Here is a 23,210-nt window from a genome sequence, read left to right as displayed (position 1 = left end):
GCCTCCCTCCCGAGTCCCAAGCAGCTATCCTGAAATCAGGAAGAGTCTCTGGAGTTATTATGGCCACGCAGGGCAGAGGGCTGCCAGGGAAGACCGGGAGAGAAGGGATCGGATTAACTCCCGCACAGAGGTCAAGCTGCCATTCACGAGCCTCTAGCGCACAGTTGTGCACCTAAAAAAATAGTGAAATGGGTTTTATTTCTTCAGCTGCATCCCAAGGAGGGGGCGCTGCTGCGCGAGGCTTATCATGGGTCTGGGAAAGGGGTCTCTGTACGTGTGAGGGAGCCTGGAGAGGAGACGGAGGGAGGGAGCAAGGGTGAGAGGTGAGGAGAACACGTCAGTACGGGGAAGCGAGTTGGATAAGGGGGAGGAGGTGAGGAAGAGAGGAAAGAGGGAGGCGGACGGGAGAGAGTGGGAAGGAGGAGATTGGGAGGGAGAGGGTGAGAGCCCGGAGCTGCCGGAAGTGTATGAGCGCAGAAACATTCTGCAACTCCACCAAGAGTCTCAGGATCGGGTGCAGCCAACATGCAGCTGGCCGACAACGACTCCCGGCATCTGCAGGCTGAGGCGCTCCCCCCCGCCGGAGGGAACCACTAGCGGGGGTGCTCCAGCCGCGGCGCACAGCAGGGGGGGTACGCAGCCGCCCTGCCCCTTGCGCACGTCCCTCGGAGTCTCTGCGCCCCGCTTGTGCCATGGGGCTGCCCACCTTGGAGTTCAGCGATTCGTACTTGGACAGCCCGGACTTTCGGGACCGCCTGAAGTGTCACGAGAACGAGCTGGACCGAACCAACAAGTTCATCAAGGAGCTGATCAAGGACGGCAGCATGCTGATCGGGGCTCTGCGAAGTAAGGCGCCCGGGCCGGGGGGTGCTGGGGGAGGGGAGGGGAGAGGAGGGGCGGGCCGGTGGGTGGGCTGCAAGCATTCTTTTGTTTGAATGGATCCAGGGACGTGCTCCTCTGCTGGATGCAAGCAGCAAAACAAAACACGTTTATTCAGAAGTCCCCCTCTGTGTGTCTGGACTCTCCACTGGGGGCTTGTGTGTTGGCTGGGGGGCTCTGCTCCACGAAAAATGCAACTTTGTTGCAGATTTTGTAAACAACGCCGATATTGTGGAAACTTGCTTCAAATAACCCGATCCGAAGTCCCATTCTCCCGATTTTTTATTTAAATCTCCCACTTTGCTCTCCTGAAATGTTGGCATGTATGTTAATCAACTTGAAATAACAGAGAAAACTAGACTAGTGAATTTGAGACGTGCACGAAGCCCTGTGTTAGTATATGTTGATAGCGCTGCAAACCCAGGAGCCTTGAAAGACTCGGGGGTTAATCAGCAGCTGGTCGGCACATCTGGTTTTACGTATGAGGTGCAGGACCTGAACACCTAGCACGTTCCATCTCGCGTTCCAGGGCACAGGAAAGGGCACGTGATAGGTGTGTACAACGCCACCCGTTGTCACAAATGGTGCCCTAACCAGACGTGCAGTCAGTCGCGTGCTTTGTTTGCATTGAAGTCCTAATCGAAGCACACTTACTGCTCTTAATCACAAGTCGTGCACGTTTGGAAAGCTTAGGCTGCCGGTTGTTACATAAGTGCCTACCGCGAAGTTCACTTTTGTAATTTAAATGCCGTTAGTGGATATTTTCTTTTGTAAAATGGAACAATCAAAAATGAAACGAGAACATTGTCAGTTCAACTGGCTCTTAAACTAGCATCGGCCTTCAGACTGTGGCGCGTAGGTCCTTCCTTATAGTGAACATATGACGGTCCCAGAATGCTAAGCGCTGTTGACTAAAAGATCAGGAGTGGGTGACGCTGGTGACATTTGGCTCTTTGGCAGCGGTTTAACCCATCTTTTAAGAGACTCCCTTGCAATAATTCAGCATGACTGTGTGGCCTTGTTATCTGGGTACACTGGACCGGTACATTGATTCCCCTGGTATCGACAGGACAGCATGTAGCGAGGCCTGTTTTTAAAAATGTTTTATTAAGTACTGAGGGACAAGTTGGCCACACCCTCGATAGATAAAGTTAAACCTACAGTTCCATCTTGCTTGGTACTATTAGCTGGAAAAAAGTGACTTTATGGACTCTGGGGGCCATTTCCTGCCATATGGAACAGTTGAGAGCCGTGCCAAAGTATTGAAGACAACCCTGAAAAACAGTGAAGACATAGCTTTGAATTGTCAAAAGCACGTGCAATTAAACTGGGGCGATGGGGTTTTTGCTTGCTGCATGTGGGGTGCACTAATTGCAAGTACTGGCCACAGAGACTTGCAATTTTTAGGGGTGGATGTGGCATGCAGGCCCAGCACAAAGTCCTACTTTGATGTGATGAGATCATGAAACAGCCCATAAATACACATGTAGGATCAGGCTCGGACGGGTCCCTGGGGTGAAAGTGAAAAGCAAAAAGGTTTAGAAATAAAAGTGGAGAAATACCTAGAAGGGCAGAGATTTATTAGCCGGCCCTTTGAGCAATGTTAACTGGTTCCAGTTAGATCAGCTTTGATCTCGGCCTTGGTGCTTTTTATACAGTAGTGTGGGCGGCCTTCCTTTCAAGTGACAAGGGGATCATTACAAATGGGTCACCCTTCTTTACGCTTAATCTACTGCTGTTTGAAGCCTGCATTGGTTTATTTAGGAGGTGCATTCAGTGTAAATTGATGCCAGAGGCTGTTTGCTTGGAATTTGATTTACTCGTGGTCTCACAATTCCTGAATATTTCAAGCTCCTCCTCCGTTCGATCGATCATTAGTTCAGCCATATGCTATTCATTCAATAACCAGCCTAAAGCATTCTTTCCAATTTATTCCTATGGAGGTATAAATGAATGAATATGTGTGTATTGCATGCTTCTGCGGCTAGAGCTGCCTCAAGCATTGCCCAGAAATAAAGGATGGTCCTTGGTTTGGGTTAGTCTCACCAGTTGGCAACACAAGTCCCAGTGCATGCTTTATTTTAACATTTTCAAGAACTTTTGACATTTATATTTTATTATCCTCTTTCGAATTCTTACAGGGTTTTAATATTGAGTGCTACATATAAACAACTCATAAATACAAAGTGAATGTGTAATGCTCTTTCCATTGGGCAGCAATAGTTTTAGACCAGGGTTGTTTTAACATTGGTCTAAGACGGCCTGATCCATGGCCGATTTTCAAGAGAATCTCTAAATATGTAAATAATGGGATTTTAGAATTTTACAATGTTTACAGGAGTCAAGTACTTCAATTTTGCGCATTCATAGTTTGAAGTGGAACAATACAAATGCGTTAGTGGTAGAAAATTGGAGTTTATATGTTGTAGAAAACCAGTGTTTGCTTTTAACATTCATGCCATGGTCCAGACTGACTGTGCAGAATTCCACATGCAGACGCACATTCCACACGAAGGTCTTCCTACTCAATTACCTAATGGCTGTACAATTACTGACAAGTGTTCAACAAATCCTATAAACCTATTGTATAGCGGAGCTGTACAACATGTTAAAATTTGTGATGTGAAGTCCATTTTTACACCTTTGATTTTCAAATGTTCTTTGCACAAAGATAGATAGGTGTATTTAATCTCACTGGGCTGGTCCTTGAGTTCAAAGTTCACTGCTGGAAGGCCCATTCTTCCGAAGGTTGACCATCATTAAATTGGGAAATAGTAATGCCTACTACTTATAATTGTTGTAAATGGCCAAGGTGCGGTTAGAAGTGTTTTATAACAAATATTACTTTCACAATATCACTATAGAAATATATTTTTCAATTTCTATGTATCTTAATAGAGACTTTACCCACCAAAGCGGAAGTTCATTAATCATTTGGGATGACGCATCCATATGTTGTGAATTCTTGGTTCAGCGTTGAAGCTTCAAGCGCATGACTTAGGAACAACTGAAAAAGTTGCAGTTTAGAATCTTTTTGTGGTTAAGCTAGACCCAGATTGATGAGTTTCTTTGTTGTTTTTGCATCTTGAGTAACTGTAGGAAGGCTCTGCAAGAAAGGATGCCATTAAGGAAGTTGTGCTGAACAGAAGAGGTTTTTGAGGTATTTCAGAATTTTAACCACTTAATTTGGGCTCTTCTTAAAATGTTCATTTGGTTCTGAATGATCTTGCCCTTGCAGAAGACACGAATTGTGTTTAGTTGTCAACTTGCCCCTTTAAAGAGAGTGAGTTTTCTGTCAATTCTGTTTTTTCAACCCACTGCTTAAGCATGCAAGGATTTGGCGTTTAATACATACAGACATGCAGGTCTCTGAATGAGCCGGACAGTTGGTTAAACAGACAGGACTGACTTTGTGCCATATCGTTTATGGTGACATTTTATATCAGTTATTATTTTATTGTATTGTAATTGCATTTATATAGCGCTAACTACCTCCGACGAGGCGTCAAAGCACTTTTATAGTGAGTAGCATGTTACTCTGGAACCCAAAAAGGATTGGTGATGAACACGTTTAGTGACATATGAAAGAAATTTGAGTGGTGGATATGTTAGTCAGTTGTTTGGATTAAGGAAGATAGTGGAAGGATAGAAGAGAGAAAAGGTTTGCATTTATATAGCGCTTGCTGCCCCATATGAGATGTTGAAGTGCTTTTTCGGCGAGTAGCATGCTAGTCCAGAACCCATAAAGTATTAGCAGTAAATTAGTATAGTGAAATATGAAAGTAATTTGCGTGGTGGATATGTTAGTCATTTATTTGGATTGAGAAGGATAGTGGAGGCATAGATGAAGGAAAAAGTTTGCATTTATATAGTGCTTGCTACACTTGATGAGGTGTTGAAGCGCTTTTCTATAAGAAGCACGTTGTTCCGGAACCTAAACAGGATTAGTTGTAATTAGTATAGGGAAATATGCAATTAATTATTTGAGTGGTGCACATGTTAGCCTGTTATTTTGATTGAAAAGGAATAGTGGAGGGATAACTGAGGGGAAGTTCTAGAAATGTTCTTTTTTTCTGGGGGAGGGGGGGGAGTTTATAGCCATAGGAGAGGGATTGGGGTGAGTAAAGTGGAGGTGGAGGGGAGTTAGTATATGGAAATATGAAATATGTTTTTGTATAGCACTGGAGTAACAAACTGATGCTTCAGAGCACTCCTATGACTGCAATAACGTTTCATCTGAGGTTTCATCTGATTTATGGAGACACTCTGTTATGGTGGATTGCAGTCTACCTACTAACAACATAATGAAATTCATAGGACTTTTGCTAACGTGCAAATGGGGGAACTATGATATGGTATGTTGGACCTTTTTGAGATTCATATCCGCAGACTTTTGATGTGATATGGGAGACATTGACTTTGATATGATTTGGGTGATTTTGACTTTCATACAGTATGAGTATGGATCTATTTTGATTGTGATGCATATTGAGTATTCTGACTTCGATAGATACTAGGAAACTTTGAACTTGTTTAAAAGGGTTATCTTTCTTTTGATGATTAATTTACTTCACATTGAAAAGGTGTTCTTGAAATCCATTCCTGGTCTCGTTCTTTCTGTTGTCATTCACATCTCTGCTTAGTTAACTGGTCTGTTACAATTTTAATATGTATTAAATAAGACTTTTCTTTTGAACCACTTGCTAACTATTATAGTTTGTATGTGTTTTAGTACATGTTTAACATTTTCAAATTCTGCATAAGTTAAGCTCTTCCAGGCCTGCCATGCTCCTGCTGTCGGTTGGTTAATAATATTTAGGGAACCATGAAAGCACTTCTAGAGAACGTGGGACAATAGTCATAACTGGCATAACATCAGTGTTTGTACAGAATGAAAACAGTGGTGTGGCCTTTTTTAAAGTTAATTCTATTGTCCATCATTCCTTGCTGCACAGTATTTCTACTTAAAAGGTCTAATATATATAAAAAGGAATTATCAATGGAGGCCCAGATGCACAATGTTTGAGGGATTCTGAATGTAAGGTGTCACAGTACGCCACACTGTTTGTGAATCACAGTATAGATTGAAATGGAGAAAACACAATCTTCATGACCGAAAAGATAAAAGTTTCCCTGTTAGATAGCTAATCTTTGGTTTCTGAAAATAATTCTGAGCTGAATGCTGTGACTTACTGTTGAAGTAGATCTTACCTTATTCTGCTCAAATTCTTTGTGAATCTGACCCAGATAGTTCACGTTTCCTAAGGAACCTGCTAAATTGGTATTTGTTTAAATAATCAGCCACGGCCCCTGGAGGGAGTTTCGGTAGTGCGGAGTGGTGGGCCGGGGGGGGGGGGTGCTAAAAACTGGAGTATGGATAATTGAAGGTAAGCAAACAATTTAATTAATAAAACGAATTTCGTAGTGCGTCCTGCGTTGCAAAATGCGATGCAGGGTGCGCCACGAAATTCGTTTTATTTATTACATTGTTTACTTACCTTCAATTATCCATACTCCATTTTTTAGTTCCCCCCACCCTGCCCCGCCCCCGCCCCGCCTCTCCGCCCCACCTAAACTCCCTTCACTGGCCGTGGCTGGAAATAATACATCTATGAATATGATTAATAATAAAATCGTGTGTACTTACACAAATATTGTAGTGTTGGCATCATGTGCTTGAACTTTACTAAGGAAGGAAGAGTCACTGCTCAATGTAACCAATCAGTAAACAGAGATGCATCATATTGCCATTTGTAAGCCTATTGTTGCTTGTATGTACTCAGTAGTATTTTTGAATTCCCTCTAAGCAGCTGCTTATTTCTTGCTGTCCAATTAGGTATTTCCTATCCCAGTATCCACAACATGTTTACACAACATCTCCATCTTGTTGTTGAAATGCACTGAGCATAACAACTTAGACATTTCCTGATAATTAGGATGAGGAGTTATGGAAATAAATCGATGTACAACAGGAATACACTCGGATATATTGTACAAATGTAAGTCCTTCCAGCACATTTAGAGCCATTAAATGTATTTGGATACACACCTCCAGGACGACCCACACTATATTTTAGTAAAACATATTAAAATCCCAAAATGACTCGAAGTTTTCATGACAGAACTAAGCAACAGTGTTGAACTAAATGCATTTTTTTTAAATAATATTTTTATTGGTTTTTTTTCTTACAACATATAACACATAACATACTATCGTCAGCGCTTTGTCAATACAGGGATGACAGCCATCCTGGCTTAGTTACTGGTAATACTGTTTGCACAGAAAAACTAATATGCTTGTCTGTCCCTGCTTTCCTTCTTTGACACATATAACATAGAATCTTCAGCGCGTTGTGCTATTGTTAGGTGAGCAGTTGTCATTAGTCTTGAGTGTCTGATCTATTTCTGTTAAACGGCTTGATATGGTTAACAGCAATTGGGCCCATCAATATTCCTTTAGACCTATGGACTGATGCATGGTCACGGAAAAGACTATATATGAAGCTAGGGGTGGATCACCAAATGGACCCATGTCTGGGAAAAGTGGAACACCCACAGGGGAGGGATCTGTGAGCCCCCGAAGACGAGGGAAGAAACTGTCGCACGAGCTCTGAGCATGTTGCAACTGTGATTACAATATTAATGTTCTGTAATTATTTTGCTTCATGCCTCCCCTGCAGCATAAATCTATTGCCACTTTAGGTGCGTACTACCGTTTCTTATGTCGTACCTTGATTTCGATAAAAGAGTTTATATAAAAAAAAATATTACTTTAGACCCATGCCCAACAACAAAGATTAAGGCCATTGTTGAGACCCTCAAACTTTTTATTACCATCTGTCCGAGCCTAAAGAGGAAATATTGTCTCATCTCCAGAAGGTGGATAATAACGTGTACCTCAGACCACCTGGCGATGTAGCACCTGTTCCGCCTTCCATACATACCTCTCTGTTTCCTTCATGTCCTGTAGAATTGACCTGTGCCAACACATCCTGGACCTCAAGTGACCTTTACATTCCTCAAATAATAAAGCTGCTGGTGAATTGTCCATTTTCCTAACCTGTTTCTTGAGCACCTGGATACCTTTTGAGGTTCATGTGTATTATTTAAGTTGTGTTCATTCATTCATTTTTGCATGCATTCGTTCATTCATTCAGTCTCCTCACTTTCCAAAAACTCCCTCACTATGAATTGCTGTAGTCAGTCTCATTAGCAATTCTCTCTTTACCAGTTTACCTTCTTCTCAAAATGTAAAGGCTGGTATGTAATCACTTCAGCTACTTGCCTACTTTCCTTATAATCAGTCCCTGCAAATTAGCTTTTGCCAAATCAGCTCCAAAGAAACACATGCTCCGTCACTCATTATTGAGAGAGAGATTTCTCCTCAATTAGTCTTCATACTTATTCATATTTATCTTTGTATGTAATTGCTTGTAATATACTGTTGTGTCTACTTCAGGCCAACCGCAAATATACACCATAATCCTACCTGTTTATCCCACATGCTCTTATAATGTTCTGATGTGTTGCTTTGGTTGGTATGTACAGTGCTACAGATTTAAAGGAACTGCAATGAAGACAAATACAATAAATACACATTCATCATTCATAAGAGTCTGAATTGGCACTTGGGAAAGGTGGGGAGTCAACAGTTTTCCAGCTCTGTAATTTCCACACATTATTTAGATTGAATAGTCACATTAGAGATACAATATTGCACCGAGGACTGTTTCTGGATGCCAACCTTGTTGGCATTGGAATGTTACAGAATCTAAATATTTGAGAATCTAGAAACTTGTGCTGCAAACCAGGGACAGGTAATCCCTGGTATTAGGCAATGTTAATATTGGGTCACATTATGAATGTTTTACTTCGCATACCTCATACGCTGGGCATAAGCACATATGCCTTTTTTTGGGCATCTAGACTTAACTACGTTCGTTTTTAACTGAATGTGAAATGTGGCTCTGAATAGCTAGTGGTCATTTTTATGCCCCCTAGGGTGCTGCCGCATGACACTGCAGGTCTCCTGAACAATTTTTTCTTTTTAATATCTATGGGCCCAACTTGTTAGGTAATCTGACTTGGTCTTGTTTTTAAGGTGCCACAGTATGCCACACTGTTTGTGAATCACGGTAAAGATAGAGATAGAGAAAGCACAAACATCATGACCTATAAGATAACAATTTCCCTGTTAGATATCTATTTTTGGATTTCAGAAAATAATTTAGAACTGAATGGTGTGAATGGGGAGCTTTTCCCTGACTGATATCTTTTATATGGCTCGTTCAGATGAGGCTAGCACCATTTTCCAAGGATAGGCTCAACATTTGGGAGTACGTTTTAGATCTTGTCTACATACAGCTTTTATCTCTCTGTTGTTGAAGATCTATTGTTTATATTACTAATACATAGAATAAGCTTTGGGGTAGCCCCTTACTAATCATATGATGGCATCATGTTCAATTTAATTTGCTTATTATTCAATGGCTTTCCACTTGTTGTGATTGTCCTTTCCCTAGTGTTTAGCTTCCTTGCGATCCTTTTGATTGGATGACTTGTGTGGCTCCTGTCAGGGAACAATCGCTCATGTGCGGCTTCCACCCTTCTCAATGAGGCCCATAAACCTGTTCCAATGCTGTTGCAGGGCAACAAATGGATAGCACTTTTGTTCCAGTTCAGAGTCGTATGGAAAGTAAATGGTAAGCTTGTTACTTTTAATTCTGACACTTACTGAGGAAGTTATTATGTTCCTCTGTGCCTGCATCTAGTCCTCTGTCGAGACCGTGCAGGATTTTTAAACTCTGTTCAGAATTTCCTTCATGAAAGTGAAAAATTAACAATGCCATTTATAAAAAATAAAAATACTCAATTCAATTTATTGTTCAATTTAGAGAAACCGTAAGGGATGTTTGTTTTTTCTCCAGTAATCTGAATGTTTTTCTACTATTTTATTTTAACAATGCTTTACTAACAAGCATTGGCAAAGACCAAAGCTTAGAACTCATATTATAAATGCGAGATTCACGGCTTTGTCAGTGCTAGTTGATCAATGCCTCATGCTTTTATCATAGATGTCACAAGTTATGAATTCATTTACCTGTCAGTATAAACTACTGCAGAGCATCACCCACTACAGTCTAGCACAAGTAAACCTAAATGGAACTCTTATTCTTTTCAGAATCAATTAATAAAACACCATTTTATTAAGGACTCAACTGTGAATTTGCTAAGGAATTTCTAACCTCCCAGGAAAGAAGCAATAACCAGTAGTAAAGTACAGCGAACATGTATATGCTGTCTAATACCAAGTCATGCTGAGATTCTTTGTGCTACTGGAATTTGTATAGCTGAGGATCTACCTTTGGTATGACCTGCTAGCTGTCAGTGGGGCCTTTCTACATGATTCCAAGTTTTGATTGCAGACCAAACGTGGACATTTCCTGTGATCCTGTGTTTCTGGTTTTGCATGCGGCAATGCATTGTAAACTTCCTGGTGTGAGGTTGGGCATTGTCTTCGTTAATCAAAGAATTATCTGTGGTCTTGCTGGGAGACTTTAGTTGCCTGTTGAATGCCTTTTTAGCTCTGGGTGTATGCAATTAGTGTCAGGGAGTCATATCGCTATTGATTCCACATCACTTACAATGATAATATTCGCAGTGCCATCAGATTTAAGATAGTCTGGGTATGTAACCTAATTTGTCTCCGTCTTAAAGTTTCTGGTTGAATGCTGCATCCAATTAATAGCTCTGTATTAAGGCAGCAGTTTGATAGGTTATGTGCACGTTTTCTAGAGGTTGGTTGGGTATTGTCCTGGAAGATGTGTATCATTTCTATCAGGACCCCTCCTCTGCAATCCCTTTTCATTTGACATTGCTACTGTGAAGGTCGGGATGAGGTTCCAGAAGTATTTAAAGACACGTGTGTTCCCCAAGACCTCCAACTAGTCAGAAGATCAGTCGTAGGGCACTTTAGGCCTCTAAACCCCTTTTAATGAGTGGCCTGTGCTTTAAACTAGATTATCGTTCTGACCACTGCTTTTTTATTTAAAAGTATCTGGATATCATTGAACACAAAACAAAAGTTCTGTACCTCAAGTCACCTGCAATGTCTTCTCTTCTCTAGCTATTGTAGAGAAAAGGAGTGTGGCAAACTCTGTTGTGGGGGTGCATTATTGCACTTGACTATTGGTTTGGCTTGACAGACAAATAAGCAAAACTGCTTCTCTTTGGTAACAGTGCATCCATGCCAAAACATTTGACGGCCTCAATGCAACCATGATTTACACTCTAACACTGTATTCCTTTATTAAAACTGTGTACAGACATCCCTAACATTTCACAAGCCCTGGAAAGGCACTGGATGGAGCAGGTGGCATTGCATAAACCCAGTGGCAGGAAAGAGATGGTAAATTGTAAGTTACACGAAGACGTGAGCTGCAGATAGGGGTTGAGGAAGAAGATATTTATAAAAGTCACATGAAATAGAATCCCATAGAATGCAAGGATAAGCCTTTCCTTACCTCTCGCAACACTTTGTGCCATGTGCTCCTACTAGTTTATTGTGATCTTCTGAAGTCAAACTTCTCATTCCTTCCAGTAGTGCCAGGAAGGAGGCCGGTGACAGGACTTTTGCTTATGGAGAACACAGTGCGCTACCAAGAGCATGCAGGAATCTCCATGAATGATGCCTCTCAGGAAGAAATTTGAACCACTCTTTTTTAGGAGCACTTAATCCCATCTAAATACTAACATCTAAGGGATATCGATCATTGGGCATTCATAATACTTAATGGCCAGCTGTGGTCTCTAGCGTTATATAAGCCAATTCATTGATTGATTAATATAGGAGTGAGCCACCTCCGCGAAGAGTGAATTACATTCTATCTGGCCTCATTGTCCGCTGCTATGTTTGGAATCGCTAGCACCAAACACATACTTCCAGAAACTGCTTTGATGTCAGGATGCTAACCTTGTATATACATTTCTCAAAGTTTTCAGCTATCAGGTAATAACTTTCTTGTTTTGGGCTTATCCGGAAGATATACTTGTCACACTTTGAGAGACCAGCAAGCAGTGGCGGCTGCCTCGGAACACGGGTGGTGAGTCGGGGGAGGAGAGATGGAAAAAATAAAAAAATAAGCGTACTTTTCCTTCGCTGCTGCCACCGCCACACACCTCTCCTCCGTCCTCTTCTTCTGCTCTGGCAGCAGGCTGTCCCAGCCAATCACGACATTGTATGAGCAGCATAGTGATTGGTCTGAGCAGCCTGTTTGGTGTCTCAGGCAGTGCCTGGGAGCCCGGGCTGTGCAGCACAGCCAGGCGGAGAACATGCTAAGCGTGCATGACTTTTAGGCTCGCCCTTAGGGAGTGCAAACCACTCTTCTCTCTGCTCTGGCAATCTCGGCCCCCCCCCCAGCTCCCCCATCCTGAACTAGCTCCAGTACCGCACAGAAAAATAAAATGATTACAACATCTTGTTGTTATCAATGCTGCCCCTGCCAGCAGGTTGTGGAGTTTTGATTTCAAAGAATTTCGGGCTGGGGACATAAAGGTCAACAAAAGGCACTGAGTTCTTTTCTAGGGGGTACATTCATATTTTGTGCTAGACCTATTAAAAATCTTATTACAATCCTGAGAGTGGAGCAGTGAACTGCAAGATCTGGCACTTCGGAGTGAAGACTAGAGTATTGGTTAGTTAATTATTGAATTTAGTTAAGAACATTATGCTCTCACATTGATATATTGGAATGAATGACTTAATGAATAAAATACATATATTGTGAAACTCAGGAAGATGAATAGCTTGGAGACAATTCCTCGGTCGCTATAGTAGCTACACATTGGATACTGAAAACTAAAGACTTTCGGTATCTTTCCTCCAGCTCTTAAGGTGCCCCTATTTCACCGTGTCTTACTCTACCAAGGCCTCGTGTGCCAAAAATAATGCTCTATGGCCAGCACAGTTACCACCACTTCCTACCCAAGTTCTGTCAAACATACAGGATATTGAAATCTACAGTATTAAGTCATTGACGTAGAAATCAATTGTGGCACACTGCGGCACTAGGCTTTGTGTGCATGTTGGAAACGGGGTAAATCTAAGAAGAACCTCTGTAAGTTTTATCTGGAAGTGCTTTCTGTGCGAATTTATCATCGAAAGGTAAATAGGTTATGGACATGGCCAGTTCTTGTAAATATTTAGGAAGAACTTTTTTGCATGGTTGTAAAAAGTTGGTAAAGCTAGTAAAAGTTGAACATCTCATCAAAAGGATAGTGTCTAAAATATTTAACAAGTAACTAAGCCTACCTTTACCATAATGGTTAGTGTTGGGAGCCACTCTTCCTCTTTATATGGTAATTTTTTGTAATCTTTTTTACAATGACTGCATCCTCAGTGCATGCCTCACATAAGGATGTAGGGTATCTATTTTATTCCCAAGATAGCTCCCGTGTCCTAAAGGTTTTATAGGTTACACAGCGATTCACTTGTGCAATCCTGCTCAAAGGTCAGCACCAAAGCAGAGTTCTCCATGTGTTTAGCTTGATATTTACTCATGGAGAGTAGTAAAATTAACAATGCTGAAATTACAACTCTGAAGGGTGTACATTGGCCCTGCATTTCACCCCTGGGCACAGGTCAGAGAATACATGGGCCTGGAATGCAGTTTGAATCCAAAACAATTAGTGTTACTGTGAGGTTCAGGAAGAAGAGTGCATCGAATTTTGAAGGCTTAGTTTGGAATGCAGAGACAAATATATTTTAGCATATGGTAGCATGGGTTAAACTAAGTTTATGTTTATAACTTTCTTGTCTCCCAAGGAGAACAAACATGTCTAAGGCTCACAAAAGCATATCTTGAGTTCCTCTGATTCACCTTTCTAATATTGCCCATTTTCTGGCTGAATGAATTTGATTCCATTCTTCCTTCTTTCAGCTATAGGTAATGATTTGATATCCTCCAATTCCATTAGGCTACTGGCTTTGTCACGTACTGTTTTGTTTGTGGATAATTTTGTGGTGCAAAATTTCTTTTGGTAGTCTGGCTCCAAGCACTTTTGCTATCAGTACAGATGTTGTAACAAAAATGTGTTTCCATTCAATAGCTCAATGTCTGGAAAAAGTAGCTTTCCAAATTAGAATAGAGAAAGAGAAACTGTGCACATGTTGTGGAGTTTAGAGACCACTAAGGACTAATACAACACTTCCTTTGCCAATCTCAATATACATACATGAGCCTGGAATTTAGGTGAGCCTTTTTTGTCTGCAGTACCTAACCACACATCTTCCACAAATCCAAATTAAAAATATAGATAGAGATGATTTCACCTTTTTCTAAAAACTATTCAAAGGTGTCCCTTAATTAACCTAGCAGGGAACCTAAAAAGACAAAAGCAGACCTATTTTTCTGCATCACTGGGTATCACTGCGTGGAGACCAACCACACCCTAGAGAAACAAAAGAAAAGCCCTAGATGTGAGAATGCATAGGAGTGCTGTTGGCACAAGCCTACCAGTGGAATATGACCTCCAGAATTGGATCCTTTTGTGTTCTTGTCCTCCAGTAAGAATGGTTTCGGAATGGGTTTGGTGCAACACTACTCGTAATCATGATAATTGCTAGTGTTTTTTCATCCTTCCGATACCACAACCACACACTCACCACAGAAACATAAACATGCTTTGCAAGAGAGAGAGCATCATGAAGGCTGCTATGGTTCCGCTTTTCTGAAGGAGTCGCATAAGAAGCTGGCCATGAGCCCAGAGTGACAGCGAACGCAATCAGGCCTCTGCTTGGTATACGGCGCTAGAAGACCATGCCAAAGTACATCCACTCGATAATGCTCGAGACACAGTAAATGGGCTCATGCGCCACATCCCACTTTAACCTAATGCCAACTTTATCAGGTGCATTCTCTTTATAGCCCCGGGCTATGAGGGAATGAGTCACAAGTTTGGGACCACATACTGTCCAACTATTTTACTCTGTGAATTAGAGTGGGGTAGTAAAGAAAAAGTGTTTATAAACTTCCACACAACATTATTTTTTGTTGGTAAATCCAATTTTCAATGCAACATTATGTGAATAATTACTCTTTTTATTTTGGAAAAAAACTTTGTGTTTTGCATTGAGCTGGGATTCCTTTTGTATCAATGTGCATTGAAACGACAAAATAGCTAGATAACACTGACACGGAATGTGCCAGACAACGCTGCATAGTTTAGCATGTCATGGCACTTAATTCAGTTGCCACATATTTCCCATTGTCCTGACCATGTTACACTGCAGAAACACTTAATATATGCTGTCATTACCTACCAACCATCATACCGCCACCTATGCTTTGTTTATCCATTCAGACTGATGCTGTCTTATGTGCAGTTTTTTGTTGCTCTGCACAGCATTTGTTCCGGAAATGTTACTGTTTTGTCATGTAAATAAAATAATGAGGAACAACTGTGGTCACTGGGCGTTGGTTTGGGGAGTGTGAACTTGAGGTAGGATGTTTGTAGACCATGAGTTCGGACTCGCGGTCTATATGGCTTCCTGGGATAGGGGAGGAGTGAGACCAGAGCTCGGGGAAAGCCTAAGAGCAAGACCATGTTTGAGGCCCCATTTGCATGTGTAGAGGATGTATTTGTAAAGCATGGGGGAGGCGGGTGGGAAGAACCAGCCCTTTCGTGGGATCATGTGTGATGCAGGTAGGACTAAACATACAGAGCAGCTTAGGAGAAGTAGGGAAGGGAGCAGTCAGCCATTTGTGTGGGAGCAGGAAGGAGAGTCTCCAAGGTAGCGGGAAGGAATGGGAGGATCAGATGCTGGTGGGAAGTGGGAACGTTGGATCGTTTACAAGAGTGATGGTGCACCTTAGAGGCATGCTAAGCATCGAGCACAAGAAAGAGGGGGTGTAGGAGACTGGGTGCACATGGATGTACACTTAGAAGTTCAAACACGTGGGTGCACAAAAGTAGTAGAGAACAAGTAATCGGATTGACCTGTTGCATATGTGGTCTTAAGAATACTATCCACTGGAGCTCTCTCTCTGAATGTCCATATTTATCAAAGAGTTACCCCAACGGACACATACACCCTGTCCACTGGCCCATTTAGGCCAGTGCGATAGCATTGTGGAAGTATTTCCTGGCTGTGATTGTATTGTGTGTCCACCAAGTTGTTTGTAATGTGTTTTTTCCTTGTAGTTCCTTACAAAGCCCTAGGCAACCTTCTCTTCTGGTGACGCTTCGTGTGCAAACAGACAGCGTCTAAACATTAACCATTTTGCAATAGATTTTTAACTGAAGGGAAGAGCGAAGCAGTGACTCGGGCAAAGCACACAGCAAACAAGTCATCAGCTGAAGTATGTGCGTGTTGCGTCACTCGCTCAGGGCTAGTGTAGCCTTAACTCAGTACAGATGGTTTCCCTGCGCTGCAGTGGGCTAACGCGGCCTGTTCAACATCAGACAGGCTGTTAGCCCAGAACTCCTGACTCCAGGGCAACAGCTTAACTACACGGTCATCTCTTTGCATCACAACATATTTATTGTGGCAAGTTCGATTCCAAAAGTTAACCCCGCGCGTCGCTTTAAGAGTGCCCTCCGCTTCACGCGCTATGCAGCTAGCTGGGGGTGCACAAGGCACTCGTCACGAGGTCTTCTTTAACAGTTGTAACTGCAAGTCCATTCAAGTGACAGGGCACACATCCCTGCCTCTTTAACCAGGCTTCATCCCTTGAACAGAACATTGTTCTGAGGGAGTCACTTTATAGCTCTGTACCTCAAATTGTTAATATATGAAAACAAACAGTGTGTAATATGATGTAAGGTGAATTTGTAGAGCGCTGTTCATCAGCCGTGAGGGTATCCAGGCGCTGAGTGCTGTTGAATAATTTAATTTATGTTCTCATGCAGAGGACAGAATAGTTCGACAAAAAGGGCATTTTACTTTGCTTGAAATGATGCTACAGCTCAGTAGACTAAAGTCTCTCTCTCCCCCTGGGGGCACGCCGGCCTGGATGTCTCGAGCCAGGGTTATCTGCCATTGACCTCTGAAGCAGCCCTTCTGTCTTGTCGTGATTCTGCTCGTCAGACATTTTACAAGAGGCCTTTTGCTTTTTTTCTGCCACGAATCTTGTTAAAGGAAACTGGCTCTGACTGTAAACTCTGTCGCCATTCTTTTAAAATCTCTACTTCTAAGGCTTTCTGTATGCTATGAATGATTCATCAGGTGATGGTGTGTTATCAGAAGAATTAGAATTTATTTGTGCCAGGCAATAACGAGAATATATATAACAGTATCAGCGTTTGATAAAGTGGCTCAATTACCTTATCCCCAAAAATTATTCTAAGTTCCATTTAGTGGTAAACTACACAAATACTGCATGAAACAGTTGAGTTTGTTTAAGTACTTTTCTCCCAGAAACGAGACAATGGAACTGTTAAGATTTCCAAACATTTTTTAGTGTCGGAAATGGCCATTAATGTGAGCTGTTCTCATTCTCGAGGGACAATGCAGGTTGTTATTACAATTACTTAGCTGTAGGGGTTGCATATCCTTTGCTTTAAAGTAACTCACTGAAATATTTTGCACAATAGTCCCTGGCGTGTGCCTGGCAGCTCAGTGTGGTAAACATCGTTTACCACAAAGTTTTCACAACGCGGTACCTTTAGCACGCATTCCTTACAACGCAAGTCGTTACCACGACTTGCGCTGGAGGGCGCTAAAGGATTAAAAATAGTAAATTTACTATCCCAACACCTTCCCTAGGGTCCACGGGGACTGGTGTTAGAATAGTAAATTATACTATTCGAAATCCGCACCCCCAACGCAAGTCGTGGTAACGACTTGCGTTGTAAGGGATGCGTGGTAAAGGGATGCGTTGTGACGGTACGCGTTGTACCGTCATACATCCCTCAGTGTCGGTGCTAGAAGTGATCTCCCCTTTGGTGTTGGTGAAGAAGACTCATGGTCCAAAGGTCTACTCTATTGATCGGTGTAATACTCTGTAGGCCGATAAGATTCACTAAGCCCAAGAAGTAAAAGTCTGAAACGTACTCCCACATTGTGACTCCCACATTCAGAATCGATGGACTTTTATAGGATTCTGAACAGACGTTCAGGAGTACTCCTGGAAATCGCTGACAGTCACAACATTTACAGGTGTGGAATATTCAGAAGTGTAAATGATGCAGAAACGTTACATACTTTTTTTTGTCTCTACATACAGAAAATACTAGTCTCTGAGGTGAAGCCCATTGCCCTGGACTCCAAATAAATTTTGGATGATTTGCTGCCCTTTTCCAATTTGGAAATGCATTCATTTTTTGACCTTCGCAAGAAGATTGCTGTGTGCATGTTTAGGATGGTAAGGTACATGCAAATTGTTTATGAATGGCAGTAATGTACACTGGCACACTCCTTAAATGCCCACATTCTGTTGCTGATCAAGCATATAAGAATGCAGAGAATCCATAATAAATAGTGACAAGAGGAAAATTTCACTTTTCCTAAAAATATGAATCATGATATAGATGGCACTGTGGCAAATCTTTTCTTAAAACTTTGTGAATCATCCCATACATTATAATGTCTGTAGCAAATCTACCTTATCTGCATAGTGACCCCCAGATCTTTCACCTTTTTCTGAACCCTGTTTTTGCGGGCTTTGGCACTCTATGCACTTTAACACTGTTAAAGAGTAGTGAAGGTCCTGTGTTTCCCCTCTAAACATGTGCTGTACATTGGACCTCCTTTTATGGCTGTAACTTCCAAATATGTTCATTGTAAATTCCACCTAAAGTGCACCTGTGGCATGCAAGGTAAATGTTAAGTGTGGACTGCAGGGTATATTTACTCCTCCCACAAATGACATTTTTTTCTGCCAGGAGTACCACTGTATTCTGGCTTGGCTTCAGTTTACCCGTACTGCATTGTCCCATAGCAGGGAAAGCTGCATTTGCCATGTATAAAAATCCTATTTATATACATACACAAGTCAACCTTAAGGTGTGACTTGTAAGCCCACAGGGCAGTGTGCAAATATATGAAAATGGTTCACATGGGTTCAGTGTGTACTCACAGTAAAATAAAACCCAAAAAGCTATTCACTTTGTATATCCCAGTTGGACTTTTGGTGGGATTAAGACCTTTATTTTCCACCTCTGCTTAGGAAAGGGCTAGAAAAATGATTCAAAGTTATTTCCTGCTTAGTTTTTAAAATCTGACTTAATGGTGATAACTTTTGATAGCTTAGGCAGAAACATTACTTTGTAAATGCACTTTTAAGCTGCCTTAGTCACTCATCACACTTTTAGAGTTGGCGATTCTGACTCAGATGACAGTGACTTGCCTCTGAGCTCAAGAAAGGGCAATGGATGTGAATGTCTGACTGCTTAGTAGGAACTAGCTATCTGGGAGTGGACAGAAACCGTTGGCAGGAGAAAGGGCAACTTTAGGACTTCTTCCTTTGACTTGGCGATGTATGGGAAGGCTTCTCTTTTTCATTTACAGGCTCTTATAGACCACCCATCCTATGTAACTGTAGGGGAGAAAACCTGTTCTGCCAACTATCATAATAGCTAGTGGAATGCTGTTCCTCGTATGGTGGTGCCTAGTCAATAAAAGTCAGAGAACCAACCGCTATCATTGAGAATGGTAGTAGGGGTGGAACCTAATCAAGGAGAGGGATTCGGAGGGGATCCCGCTTTTTCGGAACTAGTGTCCTCACACACCCAGCAAGCTAGGTGTCATGCTTCATCATCTGGACCTGCTCCTCGTTGGGTCGGCGCTGCAATACCCAACGGGCACCCGCAAATGGGCTCTTTTTCTGAGATCTGTTGTTCCTTGCCGTATGATGAAGTGGGGGTGTGTGGTCCGTGGTGTGTAGATAAAGTGGAGTGAGTGGGTTAAAAAAGGTTGGATAATCCAAATAACACTTTTATTCAGGCTGGTTATCCACCTCAGTAAAAGCATAAAGAGTGGCAGCTACCATGACGTGAAGGTTCAGTTAAAGCTATGCTCATCTCTTGGGGTCAACATGTTTCTTGCCTCGTGGTTAGAATAATCCGTGGCAATTCTTCAGGACCTAATCTGTGAACAGTGAATCTATCTACACTCAGTGGTGCGGCTATTAGCTAACTACCACATGTAAGGACTACGTCTCAATTCTTCAGTAGTATGGTCCATTAACCTCCCACTGTCGGCAAATGTCACCTCAATTGGTTTACAGCAATTATATGGGATTCCTGGAAGCAATCCTGCGAGGGACCAGGGTGATTCACCTACCCTCCTCGCTGGCACCGGAACCAACTATCATACCTCCAGACCTGGAATCCTTGACTGGGAGAATCAACGACTCTGGCTCAGAGGACAATGGCTTACATCTCGGCCTATGAAAGGCCAGTGGGTCTACTGATCACTTTGAGATAAATTATCTGGAAGTGGACACAAGTAGTTGGCGGAACAACAGGCTTCTTTAGCCCTATCTCTGTCAACTTGGGAATGCCAGGGAGTGAATCTCCTACTTATCCCAGAACCCCTCTAGACATTCAGACTGAATCCACAGTAGTAGGGATAACATGTTTTGACACTGTCAGGTAAGGGATTGGGCAAGAAGTCAAATATAGGCCTTGATGGTGGCAAGTGGGTCCCACTTTCTTGAAACAGGAGCTCCTGGTTACTTTTAGAGTACGGCAAAGAGGAAGTATTACAAAAGGAGGTAGGAGCATTAGGCAGTACAAGTCCTCTGCTAACTGGCTAGTGCACAGGGTAAACAGCACCTCCACCACCACCTCCTTTGAATCTTCCTGGACCGGAAGAATTCAGATTTTGTATTCTTGGCTCCAGCTGGAGGAAGAACTCGCACAATGAGCCCTGAATCCTACTGGCACCCAGATACCTAAACTGTATTCTAGGGGCGAGGTAGTTGTCTTCCTGTTTATCTGCTTCAGGGATACAGAAATCAGCAGGGCTCTTGACTCCAAGAGGATAGAGCTGACTAAGGAGGACAGGACCCTGCAGGAGACCTGGATGGATCGAGTGCCCTGGTGCCCAGAAGCCTGTCCTAAGGATGTAGGGGTATCGGCAATGACCAGAAGAAGCTTTCCTAGCAGTTGGGACTTGGAACCTGATTTAGAGTTTGGTTGACGTTTACTCCAACACAAATGTGACAGCTATCCTGGCTGCCATATCACAAATGTCATAGGCTATAATGAACTCCTAACAAGACAGACTAGTAACCCTTCCGCAAACCTCTATATGAGGCATTAGGTCTGAAACTAACCCTTTGACCCGGACAACCTACTTGATGTAACTAACCTTCGCTCCATTGCATTCAGCCTAAGGTCCAGGTCCATCTCAAACTGTTGCTTTTGCATAGTGCTTGATTTTTTCTACGTTCTTTTGCCTTAAAACGTTTGAAATTCATATCTCCAGTTTCTTTTTTTAAAAAAAGGCTGTCTGTCTTGTACTAGCCAGATCAGCTGTATCCCTCAATGTCTGTTCTTTCATGTACAGCTCACTAAATTTTCTATTGTATAAGATAAAATAATAAATATATTAAAGGTCCATAGGTACTGTGTCTTTGTGCTGATGCAAAATGAGGCAAAGAGAATGCATTGATATGTACTTTACTTATGCAATAAAGGTACCATTTTCTCAGCACACAAAGCACTTTGCATTGTTTTGTGTCAAGAGGGCGTTAACTGGTGTGTTACTTGGGTGGATCAGCGCAACCCAGCATAGGTTTTGACCCGATCAACTTAGTAATGCAGACTGGGCTTTATGTCAAAAACTAACACCTTCATGAAGCAGACATTAACAAGGAGAAATTTTGTCATTCCTCAAACAAACCCACATATTGAATGTGTGCTGAAATGCGTGGGATCCTTCTATGTTTAGACGTAGGAACTTGTACTGAAGGGTATGCTTCGAGTACAAATCCTATGCTAGACACAGCATAGTGACCTCTGCAAGGCTGTGGATCAACCAGGCAGCCTTTAAGAGCACCAGCGCACAGGATCACAGCAGCAACAGTCCAATCATAATAGGTGTGGCTCTGCACACTGTTCCCCCTTAGCAAAGTGTCACAGCAGATTTGGTGGCAGTGCTTCGTTCCGGGAAAAAGTATGAAAGTTTTCTCAGTTACCTAGTGATTAGTGTGTATTGAGTGATCCTACCTTGATTCTTACGACCTAATTATAAGATCAGTGATTTTCGTTTTGGGGAGGTGGCAGTTACACCTTATTTTTGAAGAGTAGGGGACAGTAATACCACACCTAGTAAGTACCAATACTGCCATGGGTAGCTCTACCTCCTTAACCTCAGTTTTCCTGCTCACAGTGAGGCATATTATGCATAATCAGAGTTTCCGCCATTTACATTGTGTCAGGTGTTTCCAACCAAAATGCAAATGGGGACATTGCTGGAGGTGTTTTTGTCCCCACAGGACATGCACTTCCAATTAGGGTACAAGCTCCTTCATGAGTACAATTGCATTGGGTACAAATACAAATGCCTAATCTATCAATAGTGCAGTGAGACCTCCGTGGGGATGAGTGCTTGCCCTACAAAAACCCACCCATGTTTGTTCTTGCGTTACATACTTGAATTGAGAAAGAAATAGATCTTGGACTGTGACCGCTGGAGTAATTTTTTAAAATACAAATGCAAGCAAAATATCTAAGGAGTAGGTGAAGAAGGAGGATATTATTTTTTAAATGATCTTACATTTACATTTATTGTATTACATCTTTCTTTCCCTTGAGTACATCCTGGTTTATTTTAAGTGGAATGCGCTTGCAGAGAGACCTAAAATAGGTGGCCAGACCTGTCTCTTAACAAACATGTTAAAATATTTTAGCCCAGTGTATTAAAAATGTGTCGAAATAAATACCTGTAGCCTGTAATACTTATATTATTTCACTCTCCTTTGAACTTAATCTTTTCTTCCATTTTCTCAGCTCAGTTAAGATTTAATACATTATATTTAGTCTTGACCAATATACTAAATGCCAACAAGTTACTTACAATTTCCACATTAGCTATAATTCTAATGGAATTTAGTATTAAAATATTTACTTTAGTAGACTATTTTTTATCTCTTTCTTCACATGCTCACTGTTGTTAAGATGAACAATACAGAAACGCGCGTGAATCTCTCCACCAAGAATGAGATCATAATTTGTCACAAGTAATCTGTGGGCCTCTTCTCTTTCTATTATCCTCAGTTAACAGCTCTTGTTATCTAACCCTCCTCTCGCTCCTCGAGAGCACCTACTCCTCTTCCCAGTTAAGATGTAATACATTATATTTAGTCTTGAACAATATGCTAAAT

The 23,210-nt window shown here is 41.9% G+C and overlaps 1 protein-coding gene across 2 annotated transcripts in view; it reads left to right on the top strand.

The window, feature by feature from the left end:
* The first annotated feature begins 361 nt into the window (after positions 1–361).
* Positions 362–23,210, top strand: part of ARHGAP42 (Rho GTPase activating protein 42) — a 664,758-nt gene continuing 641,909 nt past the window's right edge. For both annotated transcript variants that reach the window (XM_086935288.1, XM_086935287.1), the window contains exon 1: positions 362–846. In XM_086935288.1, the coding sequence (XP_086791414.1) occupies positions 693–846 (154 nt within the window). In that variant the 5' untranslated portion in view covers positions 362–692. The remainder of the gene's footprint in view (positions 847–23,210) is intronic.

This window comes from Lissotriton vulgaris, chromosome 8 (genome assembly GCF_964263255.1).
Source record: "Lissotriton vulgaris chromosome 8, aLisVul1.2, whole genome shotgun sequence".
Taxonomy (NCBI): Eukaryota; Metazoa; Chordata; class Amphibia; order Caudata; family Salamandridae; genus Lissotriton; species Lissotriton vulgaris.
The sequence above is the reverse complement of the archived record's forward strand: the minus strand, read 5'-3'. Positions and strand labels throughout refer to the sequence as shown.